The sequence below is a fragment of the Macaca thibetana genome, chromosome 1 (assembly GCF_024542745.1).
Source record: "Macaca thibetana thibetana isolate TM-01 chromosome 1, ASM2454274v1, whole genome shotgun sequence".
In the NCBI taxonomy this organism is placed as follows: Eukaryota; Metazoa; Chordata; class Mammalia; order Primates; family Cercopithecidae; genus Macaca; species Macaca thibetana.
The window spans coordinates 22,685,134-22,700,379 of record NC_065578.1 but is presented as its reverse complement, the minus strand read 5'-3'; the positions used below and the strand labels follow the sequence as shown (position 1 = coordinate 22,700,379).

Below are 15,246 nucleotides of genomic sequence, written 5' to 3'. Positions count from 1 at the left end.
TGCGGGGACACCTGTGCGCTCCTGCATTTAGGGCTCCTTTGCTCTGGTTTCATCACGCAGGATGTCACATTTTGTGCATATTATCCTTTAGCTCTACTACTTTTCATTGTAAACAAACAAAATCATTTTCTAACCTGCCGTCGTGGCAGGCAGAGTGCAGAGCATTCCCGGCAGGTGTGGGCCGCGGTGAGGGCTGAGAGCCAAGGACGCTGGAACCGCTAGTGTGGCCTGACAGCTTCCTCCATTATTTGCAGACTGGACTTCCGGCACCACGGCCCCCTGCGACCCTCTCCTGTCTTAGTCCCGTGGGATCGGGTAGTTCAAGATTTTGAATTCAGGGTCTGGTAGACACCGGCAAGTTTGAAAACCTACGGGTCAGAGTGGGGCGGAGGCGTGGGCCCCCTACCCTCTGCCCCCTGCCCCCTCGGAAGCGTGGCCCTCTTCCAGGGGTTGGGACAAGCTGGCCTGGAGACCCGGGGCACCGGCAGGGACCCAACCGCTCCCGGGACCTGGCACCAGCTGCGCCCCTCGCGGGGTGGCACCGCCCACTTCCGCTTTCCGTGGGCGTGCGCCGCGCAGTCGCAGTCACAGCGCAGAGATCTTTTGTCCTCCCGGCGTCCCCGTAGTGGCCGTAACCCGAGTGACACGTTTCCTTGGGGGCGTGGAGGAGCGAGGTCGGGGTGGGCCGTCAGCACTTAAAGGGCCCGCCGCTCGGGCGCAGGAGGCGGTGCCTCTGGAGCCAGTGCGGGGCGCGGGAACCCGAGCAGGTTCGGGAGGCGGAATGGAGGGCCGGGTGGGCTCGCGAGGGGCCGGGGAGTCCGCGGGGAGCGAGGGAGTTTCCGAGGGTCGGGTCGCGTTCCTGGCAGAGTCCCTACGGGGCAGGCCCGCCCCCTCTGTCCCAGTTCCCCGCTGCCTGGGCTGGGGCGGCCGGGGTTCATTCATTCCCGGCCTGGGGACTCCTAGCTCGGCGCCGCTCCGCGCCACAGCCCAAAGCCCAGCCTGAGACCCAGCCGCCCTAGAGTGCCCACGGCCCGGCTCCCCTTTCCTCCAGCAGACAGACTGGGAAAACCGAGGGGGCGACGGCTGAGCAAGGTCACTCCGCGGGTCTGGGGCGCAGCCGGGCTCAGACCAGCTTTCCTGCCTCCCAGGGCCTCTCTGCCACCACTTTCGGGGTCCGCGCCGGGGCGCGGGGGCGGGGGCGGGGGCGGCTTCCGCGCGGCGGGCAGAGTCCAGCGGGGAGCGGTGGGGGAAGGGCGAGCCGCCTGGGGAGGGGGCCGGGCTGCAAGCCTGGCGATCCAGATTCCAGCCCGCTGTCGCCAGCTGTGGGACCGAAGGGAAACTGTTTCACCTCTCTGACCCTAGTGTTTGTATCTGTAAAATGCCAGTGATAACACCTGCCTCACCGAGATGCTGGGGGAATTCAGGAAAATCATGCAAAAGTGCCCGGTACAGAGCCTGGCACACACAGAGCTCTTGGTCAAGTGAGTTGGAGCTGCGTGAGCCCAAAAGGGGATAGAGGCAGCGTGGAGGAAGGCGGCAGCTGGCCCGGTCGCTGGGAATGAAAGGCCTCAGTGTCTGGGGCTTCCTCCCCGTCCGGCCCGTTCTGCCCGCAGTTTGTTCAGGGTGGAGGTGCGCACCTGGCCAAGTCCACGTCTACACGGCCTACCCAGAGAGGCCTAAGTTGGGCGGCATTCCTAACTCCGAGCCAGGAGTGACCGGGCTGGCCCTGGCATGGGCAGAGACTGAGCGAGGGTTGGGTGGGGCCCGCTCCAGGACCAACCACGGTGTGGTTGCCCTTGAGCTGGCCTCAGCCTGCCTGGCAAAGACCTCATCCTTGAGACCATGTGATCTATTTCCTGCTTCCTCCTAGCTGACCCTTGAGGGAAAGGGGGTGGGGGCCGCCTAGAGCAGGAAGTATTAGTCACTGAGCCCAGGTGCCAATTTACACCTAGCGAAGGTGGAGGCATTGGACAGGCCTGGGTCTGAGCAGAGAACACTCCTTCCTGGGACCCTGGAGTCCCAATCCTGCTGCCATTTTCCTTCTACCCAGGACTCTCCACTCCTCAGTCACCTTGGAGAAAGAAGTGTGGATCCTCAGATTCCATCTTTCCAACTCCAAGACAAGTGGAACTAGAAAATAAGGTGCCTGTGTCAGTCTCCCCAGCTCTGCTGTGGTGGGCCCTTAAGATCACCTCACTGAACCCTCACACTGCCTCATGATGTTTATACAGTTATTAGCTCCGTTTTACAGAGGCAGAAACTGAGGCCAAGAGGCTAATTTCCTAAGGCCAGAAAGTGATAGTATCCAGACTTGCCCCAGGGCTGACTTCTGAGCCAGCCTGGTACCTAGGGCACACTGCTGCCTCCTTCCAAAGTGAGCGTAGGGGACAGGATTCCAGTGGGAAGGAAGCTCTGAGCGGGCAGCCCAAGCCACCTCTGAGACTCTGTATCCTGGGCCAGGTGCCATGGCAGAGAAGGTGCTGGTAACAGGTGGCGCTGGCTACATTGGCAGCCACACGGTGCTGGAGCTGCTGGAGGCCGGCTACTTACCCGTGGTCATCGACAACTTCCATAACGCCTTCCGTGGTGAGCAGGGCAGTGGGGCTGGGACTACTTGAGGGGATGGCAGAAGCAAAACTCTGGATTCCACCTCCACCACCGGGTGGGGAACATGTGTCTGGCTAGTCCCTGGGAACACAGCACCCCATGTCGTGATGATGTGGCCTACATGTACCCTACCAGGAGGGGGCTCCCTGCCTGAGAGCCTGCGGCGGGTCCAGGAGCTGGCAGGCTGCTCTGTGGAGTTTGAGGAGATGGACATTTTGGACCAAGGAGCCCTACAGCGTCTCTTCAAAAAGGTGGGTACAGGCCGGGCGTGGTGGCTCAAGTCTGTAATCCCAGCACTTTGGGAGGCGGAGACGGGCGGATCACGAGGTCAGGAGATCGAGACCATCCTGGCTAACCCGGTGAAACCCCGTCTCTACTAAAAAAATACAAAAAATAGCCGGGTGAGGTGGCGGGCGCCTGTAGTCCCAGCTACTCGGGAGGCTGAGGCAGGAGAATGGTGTAAACCCGGGAGGCGGAGCTTGCAGTGAGCTGAGATCCGGCCACTGCACTCCAGCCTGGGCAACAGCGCGAGACTCCGTCTCAAAAAAAAAAAAAAAAAAAAAAAAAAAAAAAAAAAAAGGTGGGTGCAGGCTGGGCACAGTGGCTCACGCCTGTAATTCCAGCACTTTGGAAGGCCGAGGTGAAGAGATCACTTGAGCCCAGGTGTTCAAGATCAGCTTGCTCAACACGGTGAAAACCCATCTCTACAGAAAAATACAAAAATTAGCTGGGTGTGGTAGCCCATACCTGTGGTCCCAGCTACTCGGGAGGCTGGCGTGGGAGGATGGCTTGAGCCCGGGAGGTGGAGGTTGCAGTGAGCTGAGATGGCACCACTGCACTTCAGCCTGGGCAACAGAGCAAGACTGTCAAAAAAAGAAAAAAAAGGTAGATGCAGGCAGGCAGGCCGGGGGCATTGCCAAGGACTAAGGCCAGTAGAGCAATCTCTGGCCATGTCGCCCCTGCAGCACAGCTTTATGGCGGTCATCCACTTTGCGGGGCTCAAGGCTGTGGGCGAGTCGGTGCAGAAGCCTCTGGATTATTACAGAGTTAACCTGACTGGGACCATCCAGCTTCTGGAGGTGAGAGGGCAGGGCAGAGACATTAGGAGGGTGCCCAGCTAGGCCCCAGTCTGGCAGGCAGTGCCAAACACAGAGCCCAAGCTCTATCATCCTGGACTCAGGTCTTTATGTCCAGTCTCAGTTTCCCCACCTCAGCCCCATTCTCCTGTGGAGTAACAGGGTGGGAGTAATGTGTGAGGCGGAGGCCACTGACGCCACCTCTCCATGGCCAGATCATGAAGGCCCATGGGGTGAAGAATCTGGTGTTCAGCAGCTCAGCCACCGTGTACGGGAACCCCCAGTACCTGCCCCTGGACGAGGCCCACCCCACGGGTGGCTGTACCAACCCTTACGGCAAGTCCAAGTTCTTCATCGAGGAAATGATCCGGGACCTGTGCCAGGCAGACAAGGTGAGGGCCCCCTTGATAGCGCCCTGGCTCCACTGATTGATGGCCCACCCTGAGCCTGAGGGTGGGATTCTGAACACCCCTGCTAAGGAGGAAGCTAAGGCTCAGGCAGTCGCAGTGGAGGGCCCCATCCCCTGCTTGTTTCTAAAGATAAAGAATAGGCAACTGGCCAGGCGCGGTGGCTCATGCCTGTAATCTCAGCATTTTGGGAGGCCCAGGTGGGCAGATCACCTGAGGTCAGGAGTTTGAGACCAGCCTGGACAACATAGTAAAACCCCATCTCTACTAAAAATACAAACATTAGCCCGGCATGGTGGTGTGTGCCTGTGGTCCCAGCTCTTCGGGAGGCTGAGGCATAAGAATTGCTTGAACCTGGAAGGCGGAGGTTGCAGTGAGCCACATCAGGCCACTACACTCCAGTCTGGGCCATAGTGAGACTCCATCTCAAAAAAAACAGAATAGGCATGGGGAGGGCTCTGGGTTCAGTTAGGACACACTGCCTGTGCCTCTGGCCTCACCGCCTGACCCACATTCCACAGACCTGGAACGCAGTGCTGCTGCGCTATTTCAACCCCACAGGTGCCCATGCCTCTGGCTGCATCGGCGAGGATCCTCAGGGCATACCCAACAACCTCATGCCTTACATCTCCCAGGTAAGGCAGAAGGGAAGGGACAGGAGTGACCCTGGGGTTATAGTTGGTGCCTGGGATCTGAGGGGAACTGACCTGATCTCCACCTCCAGGTGGCGATAGGGCGACGGGAGGCCCTGAATGTCTTTGGCGATGACTATGACACAGAGGATGGCACAGGTGAGCCTAGGACCAGGGGGACCTAGGAGTGGGAGCCAGGAGGGAGAGTCAGGGGGAACAGACTCCCCATCCAACACACTCCCTTCTCTGCAGGTGTCCGGGATTACATCCATGTCGTGGATCTGGCCAAGGGCCACATTGCAGCCTTGAGGAAGCTGAAAGAGCAGTGTGGCTGCCGGGTAGGAAGAGAAGGGAGAAATGAGGGAGGGGAGGGACTAGATCCAGGCAGAGAGGCCCAGAGGGGTGGTCAGTCCAGCTCCTTCCATAAACCCTGTTCTCTGCGGGGCAGATCTACAACCTGGGCACGGGCACAGGCTATTCAGTGCTGCAGATGGTCCAAGCTATGGAGAAGGCCTCTGGGAAGAAGGTAGGCCCCCTGCCCCACCCACCTCACCCCACCCAGCTCTCAGCAGCACAGCAGCTTTGGCCCTTCCCACTCACCTCTCCTGTGGGCACCTGGCACTGCCCAGTCTCCTCAGCCTGCCCAGCACCCAGCACCAGGTGCCTGCGGGCAAGCCGCTGCTCTGCACTTCCGCTTCTTAAAGACCTGGCCGGCAGCTGGGCCAGGGCCGGCTCAGCTAAGCTCCAACTACCTCCTGTCTGCAGATCCCGTACAAGGTGGTGGCACGGCGGGAAGGTGATGTGGCAGCCTGTTACGCCAACCCCAGCCTGGCCCACAAGGAGCTGGAGTGGACAGCAGCCTTAGGACTGGACAGGATGTGTGAGTGCTGGCCGGACCCCTGCAGTTAGGGGCCAGGGAGGGGCTGATCAGATCTGGGCATGACCACCCAGGGCAGGCTGTGGAGTGTGGGGAGGCTCTGCATTCCACCGTGGGCCCTGAGCACGCACCTCGCCGTGTTGCAGGTGAGGATCTGTGGCGCTGGCAGAAGCAGAATCCTTCAGGCTTTGGCGCGCAGGCCTGAGGACCCTCCCCTACCAAGGACCAGGAAAAGCAGCAGCTGCTTGCTCTCTAGCCTCTGGCAGGAACCCAGGGCCCTGGAGCTGCTGGGGCCAAGCCACGGCCTCCCCTACCTCAAACCCCAGCTGGGCCCACTCATCCCACCAGGCATGAGGCCAAGGGCTCCACTGACCAGGAGGCCGAGGTCTCTAACTCTTATCTTCCACAGGGTCCAAGAGTTCATCAGGACCCCCAAGAGCGAGTGAGGGGGCAAGGCTCTGGAACAAAACCTCCTCCTCCCAGGCACTCATTTATACTGCTCTGAAAGAGCTTTCCAAAGTATTTAAAAATAAAAACAAGTTTTCTTACACTGGGGCAGGTTCTCACAGATGGTCACTATCCACCCCTGGAATACAATCAGCCAGGCCTGAGCACTGAGGAAGCAATTTCTTTAATTTTATCGGAATCCAGGACACAAGAAAAACACCCAAAAACCACATGGAGACAGAAGACGAGACACAACTCCTCCCCCACTGCCTCCCTGCTCTAGAGTGGGGACAAAGTGGGGGTGAGACAGCTGAGGGGAGACCTGAACCTCAGTCCAGCCCTACAGGCTCCAGGCCTGCAGGGAAGGAGGGTAACCGGGAGGCAGGGCCCAGCCCCCCAGTGTGGGGAAACAGCTGAGGGAAGGCCCCCCTCAAAAGGCTCCACATCCTCACCAGCACTCCTGCCCAGGGACAGGGAGCCCACAGCAGCAAGGGGACCCCGGGGCCATGGCCACATTCATGACTGAGAAGCAGCTGAGTGGAGGCAGGAGACACACGATTATCTGGGCAGAATCAGTTGGGGCAGGGGCCTGGGAGGGCCCCATGGGCCAAACCCTGAGGTCACAGGAGGGGGCCCAAAGTGGGGCTAGTGAGTGAGGTCCTGAGTGAGTGGGTCAGCGGCTGGGCCCCTTTCTCCAGCTGCCTGTAGCCCCTCCAATACTGCTGCCAGGGGGGCCCGCCTCCAGGGAAATGGGATAAGAAAGCAGCCTGCCCCTGCTGCAGACAGAGCCAGGTGGCTGAGGCCAGGAAGGAAGGCCAGGCCAGGCCTTGCCACCTGCCCCAGAGGCCTGTGGGAGAAGGACAGGTCAGGAACGGTGGGGACAGGGGCTCGACCGGCTCAGATCCAAGATGGTGCCAGGCTTGCTTGCTGAGTCCCCCATGAGCTGGGGCACCGCACTGGGGCCAGCGACTAGTTAGACAGGAGGCAGCAGCTTCTCAAGAAATTCCTTAACAGCTGCCATCTCCTGAGGGGATTAAGAGGGGATCACGAGAGGTTCCTGGCTGGAGGCAGAGAAGTGGGAGTGGGAAATGGTCCCCCACTGACCTGAGGACAGGAGCTGTGCATGACACCCGGGTATGTCTTGAACTGGACCCTGGCAGGTGTGACAACAGACCGGAGCTTCTCAGCCGTCAGGGCCCCAAACCGTACAGGCACCATGGGGTCCAGCTCCCCATGGCACTGGAGGATGGCCAGGTCCTTGGCACTGCCATTAGCTGCCTGGGGGCCGGATAGGACTCAGGGCAAAGCTAGTGCTGCAGCAGTCCCCAAGCCACAAGGATGCAGACCCAAAGGGTGGGGGGGTCAGTGGGGACATTCACCTGGGGGAAGGCCCGGTGCAGAGGCAGCCAACAGCTCAATGCCACGATGCCAGCCAGAGGGTGGGGGCAAGTGAGGGCCGTGTAGAGGGAGAGGGCCCCGCCCTGGAGGGAGAAGAGAGGAATCATGACGGCACAACTCACTCACCTGCCACCCCTACCCCCCACACCCCCACCCCTCTCCCCTCACCTGTGAAAAGCCTCCCAGGACGATTCGATTGGCAGGAATCCCGTTCTTCATTTCATGCTCAATCAAGGCCTTGACTGGGGGGAGGGGGCATGAGTAGGTGGGGGGAAGCTGCCAAGGGGCCCAAGAATGGAGCCAGGCTGAGGAACCGCCCAGAGCTTTCCTGGGGGGCAGGGGAAGGAGGAGGCAGAGGAGGGGCTGGGGTCTTACTGTTCTCTGCTGCCTTCTTGATGCCAGCCTCGTCCTCTGGGGCATCTGGACTCAGTCCCATCAGGTCAAACCTGGGGAGTAGAGGCACAGGCAGCTATAGAAAACCCCAGCCGGCCAGCCTCCTGTAGCTCCCTCAGCCCAAGTGTCCTCGTCCCCCTGCCTAGCCCTGCTCCCAGACTCACCAGGAAGGCATCACCATCTTCATGTTGAGGGTCACAGGGATCCTAGGCCTGGGGAGACAGCCAGAGGGCCCAGCATGCTCAGGAGGAATGACGAGGCCACAGCCCACAGCCCAGAGTGGGGCCGCGCCGCCCCTGGGGGCCCTCCCAGCAGGCAGGGCCTGTGTTTAAGGTGTTGCCAGGCAACCTGCCACGTGGGGCTGGAGGCTGTGGTTGGAGCAAAGCACCAGCGATGGAGAAGCAGAGCTCAGCGCTTGGTGTGCCGGGGTCCCAGCTAGTCAGTGAGTACTTGGGGAAGGGGCAAAGGGAGGTGTGGGTTCTAGGAGAGCTCAGGTCTAGGAGGCCCTAGAGCTGGGGGTTGGTGCTGGACCCCACTCCTGGGGGCTCCACAGGAGCTAAGGCTGAAAATGCCACTTCTGACTGCCCTGAGCCCAAGCCCCAGGATGCAGCTGACAGGAGAGAACAGGCCTGGGATGCCAGGACCACCCCCAGATGATCCCCAGCCTCAGCCCCTCCCTTGCTGGGGTGACACTCACGCATGGGGACAGATGTACTTGACGTGAGGGAGTCGGATGGTGGAGAGGGCGTCAGCCCAGCTGTGCCTGTAGGAGGGAGAAAAGGCTCTGATGTGGTAGAAAGAGAAGGGGACGGACGTACAGGCCTCTCCAGTCCGCTGCTGGGCCCAGGCCCCCTCCTTAAGAAGCACCCCTCCTCAGTCACTTACCCTGTGTCTCCAAGTCCATGTAAAAAAATAACCTGGAAAAGGATGGAAATGGGGAGACAGGAAGGTTCCCTCTAGGTTCTCCAACTTCTGCCCACCCCTCCCCCACCCCCAAGGATCTGGAGGAACCCAGGTAGCAAACAGGTTACTACCCTGAGCTTCCTGGCCTCAGGATACTCCCTGCTCATCATTGCCACCTCCATTTTTCCCACACCCCCTCCAGCTGGTCCTCCAGCTGCTCCCACAGTGTCTGGCCGTGCGTGAAAGGGGACCCTTACCGCGGCCGTTTCCCGCTCAGCTCCAGACACGGTGGCAGCATCGGTGAGCAGGGGCACAGACATGGTGTTACCACACATACACCACACGCCTCCACGGCGGGGGCCTGCACACATTAGGGGTGGCGGTCAAGAGCAAAACCAGACACAGGACACACTCCTGGCCCAAGAGGCCACCAGGCCATCAGCCCCACACAGCACCCAGGTTCTGTCTTGGGCACAAATAGGCAAGAAGTCCCAGGGCACAGGGGAAGGAAGTCTGCCTCAGTTCCAGGGTTGAAAGGCAAAGGCAGCCACCCTAGTGGCCCAGAACATGTGTCTCTGGTTCTGGCCCAACCACAGGATCTGAGCTTGCTGGAGACAGGCAGAGGCAGGGCACAGGGACTGTAGGGCAGGGGGCAGAGGGGAGGCAGCGGCGCACCTGCTTCATTCCCTCTCTAACTCCTCAGGGGTCAGTGCCTTCCCCCTCCTCTCCAATCATCCCTGGGTCCCTGCCTCCCCAGCTCCCGGCCCTATGGGAAATACAGAGAAAAATGCCAGGGAAAGGAGCTTCCATCCCCTACTCAGTGCCGCCTCCAACCCCCATCTCAACCTCCCCTGACCCAGCCCGCATCCAGCCTTCACAGCAGTTTCTGGCCCATCCATTCCCAGACCCCCAGGGGGCTGCCCATGTCCCCAGATAGCGTTAAGAACTCCACCCAACCCCAAACTGGTGCTCCACGCCCCCCTAAACGGAGCTACCTGCTGCTGCTGCCACTGACTGCAAACGAGCCCCGGCTTGACCACGCTCTGGGACTCCCAAACACACAAAAGAATGTCAGGCTGGCTGGCCCCTCCCCATCCTCCAAACTCGCCGGCGTCCTCCAAACTCGCCGGAAGCTTCCACTACCTGCCTCCAAGTGCCTGCCCACCCCTCCCAACTGGCCTCACCTTCCATCTCTGGCCCCTGAGGGCAGCTCCCCACAATGGGATCATTCACCTGTGACCCGGGGCTCCTCTTCCCACTGGGGAACGCACCTCCCGCCCTGAGCTGCGATTCCCTTCCTTCTCCACCGTGGGGACTTGCACCTCCCGCCCAGGCTCCCTCCTTGGGGCCCAATCTGTCTCCTTCTACACCTTGAGAACTTCCACCCTGACCCAGGATCTCCTGCTCTCCACAATGGGAACTTCTGTTCTGACCAAGGGTCACCCTCCCCAGTAACATTTTCTACCCCGACCCGGGACTCGCACCTGCCCACAATGGGGCTTTGTACCTTTGACTCTGGGGAAGCCCCCGCCCCACAATGGGCTCTTCTACTTTCGACCCCGAAGTCTGTCCCATTATACCCAGACACCCCCTTGCCTAGCCCCACTCCACTCCCGAAGTCCACAAGACTGGACAGCGCCTTCGCACCTCACTCCCCACCCCCATCCTCCCCTATCGCGGTCCCCCTCCCCGCTCTCCGGGACCCTCCCAAGGCCGACCTCCCCCATATGCCCTTCCTCCGCAGCCGCCGGCTGGCTACCTCCACTCCCTGGGGCTTCCGAGGCCGCTTGGGCAATTCTCCTCTTTCTCCCGCAGACACACACTCTTCCCCCTCGGCCGCCCCCGCCGGAACTTCCGTTCGAGTCCCGGGAACCCAGCCATCGCGCTGCCGGAAGTAGCCTGGCCGGCAGTACGGAACCCGGAAGCGGGGACCCGGCTTCGCTGGATAGAGGCTGCCATGTTGGAGGCAGTGGGGCCACTCCCTGTCATTCAGTCGTGCAGTCGCTGGGTTCTCTCCCGCTCCCACCTTGTAGAATCGAGAAAGAGCACCCAAGACTCCCACTTGCTACCACCACCCATGCGCCTCCTGGAGGAGGGCTGACCGGAAGGAGAGGCATCCCTCACACTATTGTTCGCAAAAAACTTCACCACCTTGCCATCCCTATGGGACACACTTCTTAAGGTCTCGGGTGTCTGCCACTGGCTTTCATGCCCTATTCCAGGATCATGAATGCAATGACACACTCCGAACCGAACAGAGCTTACAGATCTAGTTCTCCAGCCTTAAAGATGGGGAAACTGAGGTTCAAAGAAGCAAGTAAACAGCGACCTCGGGATTCCATTGAAATTCTGCCTCTCTGGATCTGCTTCCTGAGATATAAAATAACCACCTTGCCTCCTTCACGGCTTTGTTGGTAGGTTTAATTGAGGTTGTGTGAACATGCTTTATACAGTAAAATCACAGCATGATGCGTTAATCACGCAAAAAAGGACCTAGGAAAAATACAAAAGCCTTATCAGAAGAGCTGGACAGGCACTGGCAGTGTTAGCGCTGCCCTTCACAAGCAATGTCATGCAGACAGTGCACAAAACGCTGCCTTCAAGCTGAAGTGGAAATAGGTATCAGGGACCACATAAAAGTCAGAAGGGAGGCAAACTGAGTTGAAGCAGCATGTCCCTGAGAATGTGTGGGGATCTGCAAATAGGAAATGAGTCACACTTGCCCCTCAGTCACTTAGGACTCACTCTGCCAGCTTAACCTATACTAGTGTTTTCTTTGAACAGAAAGAAAACAGTACAAAGTTGAAAGCTCAACGAAGCACTTCCCCCAGGCCCAGAGGCAATTTGGTCCTAAGTACTCAACAGGTCAGGGAGCCTACAATACCAGGATTCAGGGCAGAAAACTTTGGGCCTAGGGGACCACCACAAGCCAAGGACTCGGGACTGAATGTCAAAAGAAAAAGGAGGGTAATGTCCCCACTTATGGAAGAATGAACAGTTCCTCCTGCAACCTCAATCACCTGAGACACCATGACACTTACAACAAATTCTTCAGTGAAGCTTCAAATTCAGAGGTTCAGTCCCAGGAGCTGTGATTAATGCTTTACTTAGTGGAATTAGTGAAGGGCTCGTCTGCTCTAAGATTTCTAACTTTATTTTTCCCCCTACTCCAAATTTAAACATAGCCCTTCTTTGAACTCCAAAAAATGATCCAACTGAAATAAAGAGGCTGTGGGTGAGTGAATAGGACCCTTCGTGCTTTTCAAGAACAGCATTTGTATTCTGATTTATTTCAGGCTGCATTTTAGAAATTTTGAGGGCCAACAAGGTTTGGTGGTGGCAGAGTTTTCCTAGGACAGGCTGGAGAAACAGTGGCTATATCCTCCAAACAGCAGCTTGGGCCAATCCCTCAGACGAATTCCCCCAAAAGGATCAGATTCAACACTAATTCCCTTTATCACCTGTTCCTGTTTTCTGCAAAGGAAAGAATACTGACCATATCAAATCCCGTTTTTAGATACTTACATTCTCTTCAATTGCTAAACTGAGTTTTTTTTTTTTTTTTTTTTTTTTTTTTTTTTTTTGAGACAGAGTCTTGCTCTGTCGCCCCAGGCTGGGGTGCAGTGGCCAGATCTCAGCTCACTGCAAGCTCCGCCTCCCGGGTTCACGCCATTCTCCTGCCTCAGCCTCCCGAGTAGCTGGGACTACAGGCGCCCGCCACCTCGCCCGGCTAGTTTTTTGTATTTTTTAGTAGAGACGGGGTTTCACTGTGTTAGCCAGGATGGTCTCGATCTCCTGACCTCATGATCCGCCCGTCTCGGCCTCCCAAAGTGCTGGGATTACAGGCTTGAGCCACCGCGCCCGGCCTAAACTGAGTTTTAAGTCCAAAGTCTTTGGTCCACTGGCAGACCACATGAGCTGCTCAATTACTTTCTTCACCCTCATTTCTTCTGATAAGCTCCAGAATCGGTTCTCCCTCGTTTTTGTAAATGTCATTCTACAAATTACTTCCCTTGTGCAAAATGAAATATAGGGTTTTTGTTGTTGTTGTTGTTTTGAGACAAGGTCTCACTCTGTCACCTCAGGCTGGGGTGCAGTGGCACAATCATGGCTTACTGTAGCCTTGACCTCCTGGGCTCTAGTGATCCTCCCACCTCAGCCTCCCAAGTGGCTGGGACTACAGGTGCACACCACCATGCCCAGCTAATTTTTGTGAAATACAGGTTTTCAACCCCACCTTCTTCTTTACTATATATGGGTGTAGGAGTGTTTTTGGTCTACTGTACAAAATTAAGCTTGACCTTTCCTGGAAAAACTGATCCAGTCTTGATTTAATTGTGGCACTTCCTATAATCTACCTAGTCCAAAACAACAACAAAAAATTTCAAAGTTCAGTACAGTTCCCCATGACATGAAAGTTGCATCACTGCTATCAAGAACTCAAAAGAAAATACAAACATTAAGTCTGGCAAGGATTTATTAGGAAGCTTATTAGTCACAGTGAATAAAAGCCATGAAAAGAAGAACTCAGATCTCCAAATTCTGGCATTGGACTTACAACACTAGTTAGAAGCTAATAAACATTAAGGAAGTTCCAAGGGAAATCTTAACTAAGTCTCAATCTTACCGACCAGATTACCCACACACACAGAAATGATCCCCATGCTCTCCCCAGACTGCTTAGCTAGGCAGTGGAAAAGACCTTCTCCCCAAGCTTAAGCTATCACACATCAGCAGGAGACTCCTGATCTTCTAGCTATAACCACAGGACACATGTGCGTGACAGACAACTCCAAGCTGGGCAACTTGACAAGAATGCTGAACAATGAGAGGGGAAAGGAGCAAGCAGGAACAAGTGTTTTAATTGGAGACCCTCCTGATGGCTACTATTAACACAATCCTGAGGCGTCAGAAAGTTTTCTATAACCCACAAAGTTTCCTTTAAAAAAAAAAAAACAAAACAAAACAAAAAACAAGTCACACAACAATCCTGCCACAAAGCAACATGACACTTGGAATCACATGGCCACATTGACTGGAAAAGCAAACGTTATCCATGACTGCCAGATGCTACCCAGCCCAAGACCCAATTTCCACAGCGCCCTAGAGAACAACGATGGTCCCCTGGCACCTACACAACCCTCCCAGTGGTGTTGTATCTTCCGTAGTCCAGGTTTCTGCAGCAAGCCCCAAAGACAAAGCTTGGCAGAGGCTGTGGCAGCCAACTCTCTGTGGAGCCTCATCCCTTTGTCCTTCCCAACAGGTAGTCGTACATCTTCACTGACACAGCACCTCTATGGGAGCCTTGGCCAGCCCTTAGGAAATAAAGTGTGTCTGTGGGGTAACCTGATGGACCCTATGGTCTGCTGGGTTGGCAGATGCTTCGTAATTGCAGATGGTCACCTCGTGTCGGCGAAGCTGCAAGAAAATTAAGGCTGGGTCAGCCAGCCATTAGAAGAACTGTCCTTTCCCACACCACACACATTGCAGTAGTCCTTATTCAGGTTCATTTCTAGGGGTCATCATTTAATATCGCCTGATTTTAATACTTAGAAGTCATCATCTAATATCTCCCAATTTTGATACTTTTTAACTTCAGAAAGCTGCAAAGATCATTATCAATGATTCACCTTGTAACTCTGAAGATTCAGTCTCTCTACTATAATGGGGGTACCATGCGAACAGGAACCTGTCTATCGTATTATCTTATCCCTGGTGCATGAATAGAAAAGATTATCAAAAATACTCAATGAAAGCATTTGAAAGGAGAAAACTGTGAATATAAATGACAATTTCAGGCTGGGCACGGAGGCTCACGCCTGTAATCCCAACACTTTGGGAGGCTGAGACAGGCAGATCACCTGAGGTCAGGAGTTCGAGACCAGCCTGGCCAACATGGCGAAACCCCGTCTCTACTAAAAATACAAAAAAATTAGCCAGGCGTGGCAGCAGGCACCTGTAATCCCAGCTACACGGGGGGTGGGGGCTGAGGCAGGAGAATCACTTGAACCCAGGAGGCAGAGGTCGCAATAAGCCAAGATATATTAAAAAAAAAAAAGATATATATATATAAAAAATATATTTAAGGGGGTTGAATAACAGTTTCAACCCCCTTAAAAATACCTGTAGTTTGTCAAATGAGACGAAAAGTTCATACTGATAAAACCAAGAAAAATAACAAACTGAGGGTAATTGTGACACTTGCTTTTTTCCCTTCCGCTCCCATCACCACAGTGTGTAGATATGTAGACATGAGGGCACAACCTTTCCAACCCAATCTTACCTCAGTCCACTCTCCTCTCAGGCCAATATAAAAGACCTTTGTCGTATCTGCTCCGAAGTTTTTTGAAATATGAATTGAGAGATGATAGACATTTGAAAAACGAGAAATTCTAGGGGATGACAGGAATAGGGAAAGAAGGTATGAATTATAGTTCAATGAGTATCTCACCACCATGTAAAACAATAATTCAGCTCCAGCTTGTAAAAGCCAGGCAAAGTCAGAG

The 15,246-nt window shown here is 56.0% G+C and overlaps 3 protein-coding genes across 7 annotated transcripts in view; 1 reads left to right on the top strand and 2 right to left on the bottom strand.

Moving 5' to 3' along the window:
* The first annotated feature begins 670 nt into the window (after positions 1-670).
* GALE (UDP-galactose-4-epimerase) lies at positions 671-6,217 on the top strand. 4 transcript variants are annotated; one of them, XM_050791917.1, is made up of 12 exons: positions 671-767; positions 2,051-2,142; positions 2,461-2,586; positions 2,743-2,858; positions 3,573-3,686; positions 3,899-4,075; positions 4,612-4,725; positions 4,815-4,881; positions 4,975-5,060; positions 5,171-5,248; positions 5,488-5,602; positions 5,746-6,154. In XM_050791917.1, the coding sequence occupies exons 3-12, from the start codon at positions 2,466-2,468 to the stop codon at positions 5,802-5,804; spliced, it is 1,047 nt and encodes a 348-aa protein (XP_050647874.1). In that variant the 5' UTR covers positions 671-767; positions 2,051-2,142; positions 2,461-2,465; the 3' UTR covers positions 5,805-6,154. The 4 variants fall into 4 exon arrangements, with proteins under 4 accessions (XP_050647874.1, XP_050647846.1, XP_050647854.1 ...); XM_050791889.1 differs by having other exon boundaries at positions 678-767; positions 6,009-6,217; XM_050791897.1 differs by lacking the exon at positions 2,051-2,142 and having other exon boundaries at positions 692-767; positions 6,009-6,217.
* The window catches only part of LYPLA2 (lysophospholipase 2), a 293,162-nt gene continuing 284,130 nt past the window's right edge, over positions 6,215-15,246 (bottom strand). Inside the window, exons 2-11 of the mRNA XM_050793007.1 lie at positions 10,500-10,584; positions 8,998-9,101; positions 8,723-8,754; positions 8,535-8,600; positions 8,002-8,049; positions 7,820-7,890; positions 7,613-7,686; positions 7,426-7,527; positions 7,151-7,324; positions 6,215-7,070 (exon numbers count right to left, since the gene is read on the bottom strand). Coding sequence (XP_050648964.1) covers positions 7,020-7,070; positions 7,151-7,324; positions 7,426-7,527; positions 7,613-7,686; positions 7,820-7,890; positions 8,002-8,049; positions 8,535-8,600; positions 8,723-8,754; positions 8,998-9,075 — 696 coding nt within the window. The 5' untranslated portion in view covers positions 9,076-9,101; positions 10,500-10,584 and the 3' untranslated portion in view covers positions 6,215-7,019. The remainder of the gene's footprint in view (positions 7,071-7,150; positions 7,325-7,425; positions 7,528-7,612; positions 7,687-7,819; positions 7,891-8,001; positions 8,050-8,534; positions 8,601-8,722; positions 8,755-8,997; positions 9,102-10,499; positions 10,585-15,246) is intronic.
* The window catches only part of PITHD1 (PITH domain containing 1), a 38,095-nt gene continuing 34,877 nt past the window's right edge, over positions 12,029-15,246 (bottom strand). The window contains exons 5-6 of one of the 2 annotated variants that reach the window (XM_050793072.1): positions 15,024-15,132; positions 12,029-12,214 (exon numbers count right to left, since the gene is read on the bottom strand). In XM_050793072.1, the coding sequence (XP_050649029.1) occupies positions 12,185-12,214; positions 15,024-15,132 (139 nt within the window). In that variant the 3' untranslated portion in view covers positions 12,029-12,184. Of the gene's footprint in view, positions 12,215-13,199; positions 14,159-15,023; positions 15,133-15,246 lie in introns of those variants that run through there. The other variant, XM_050793064.1, reaches the window with a different exon arrangement.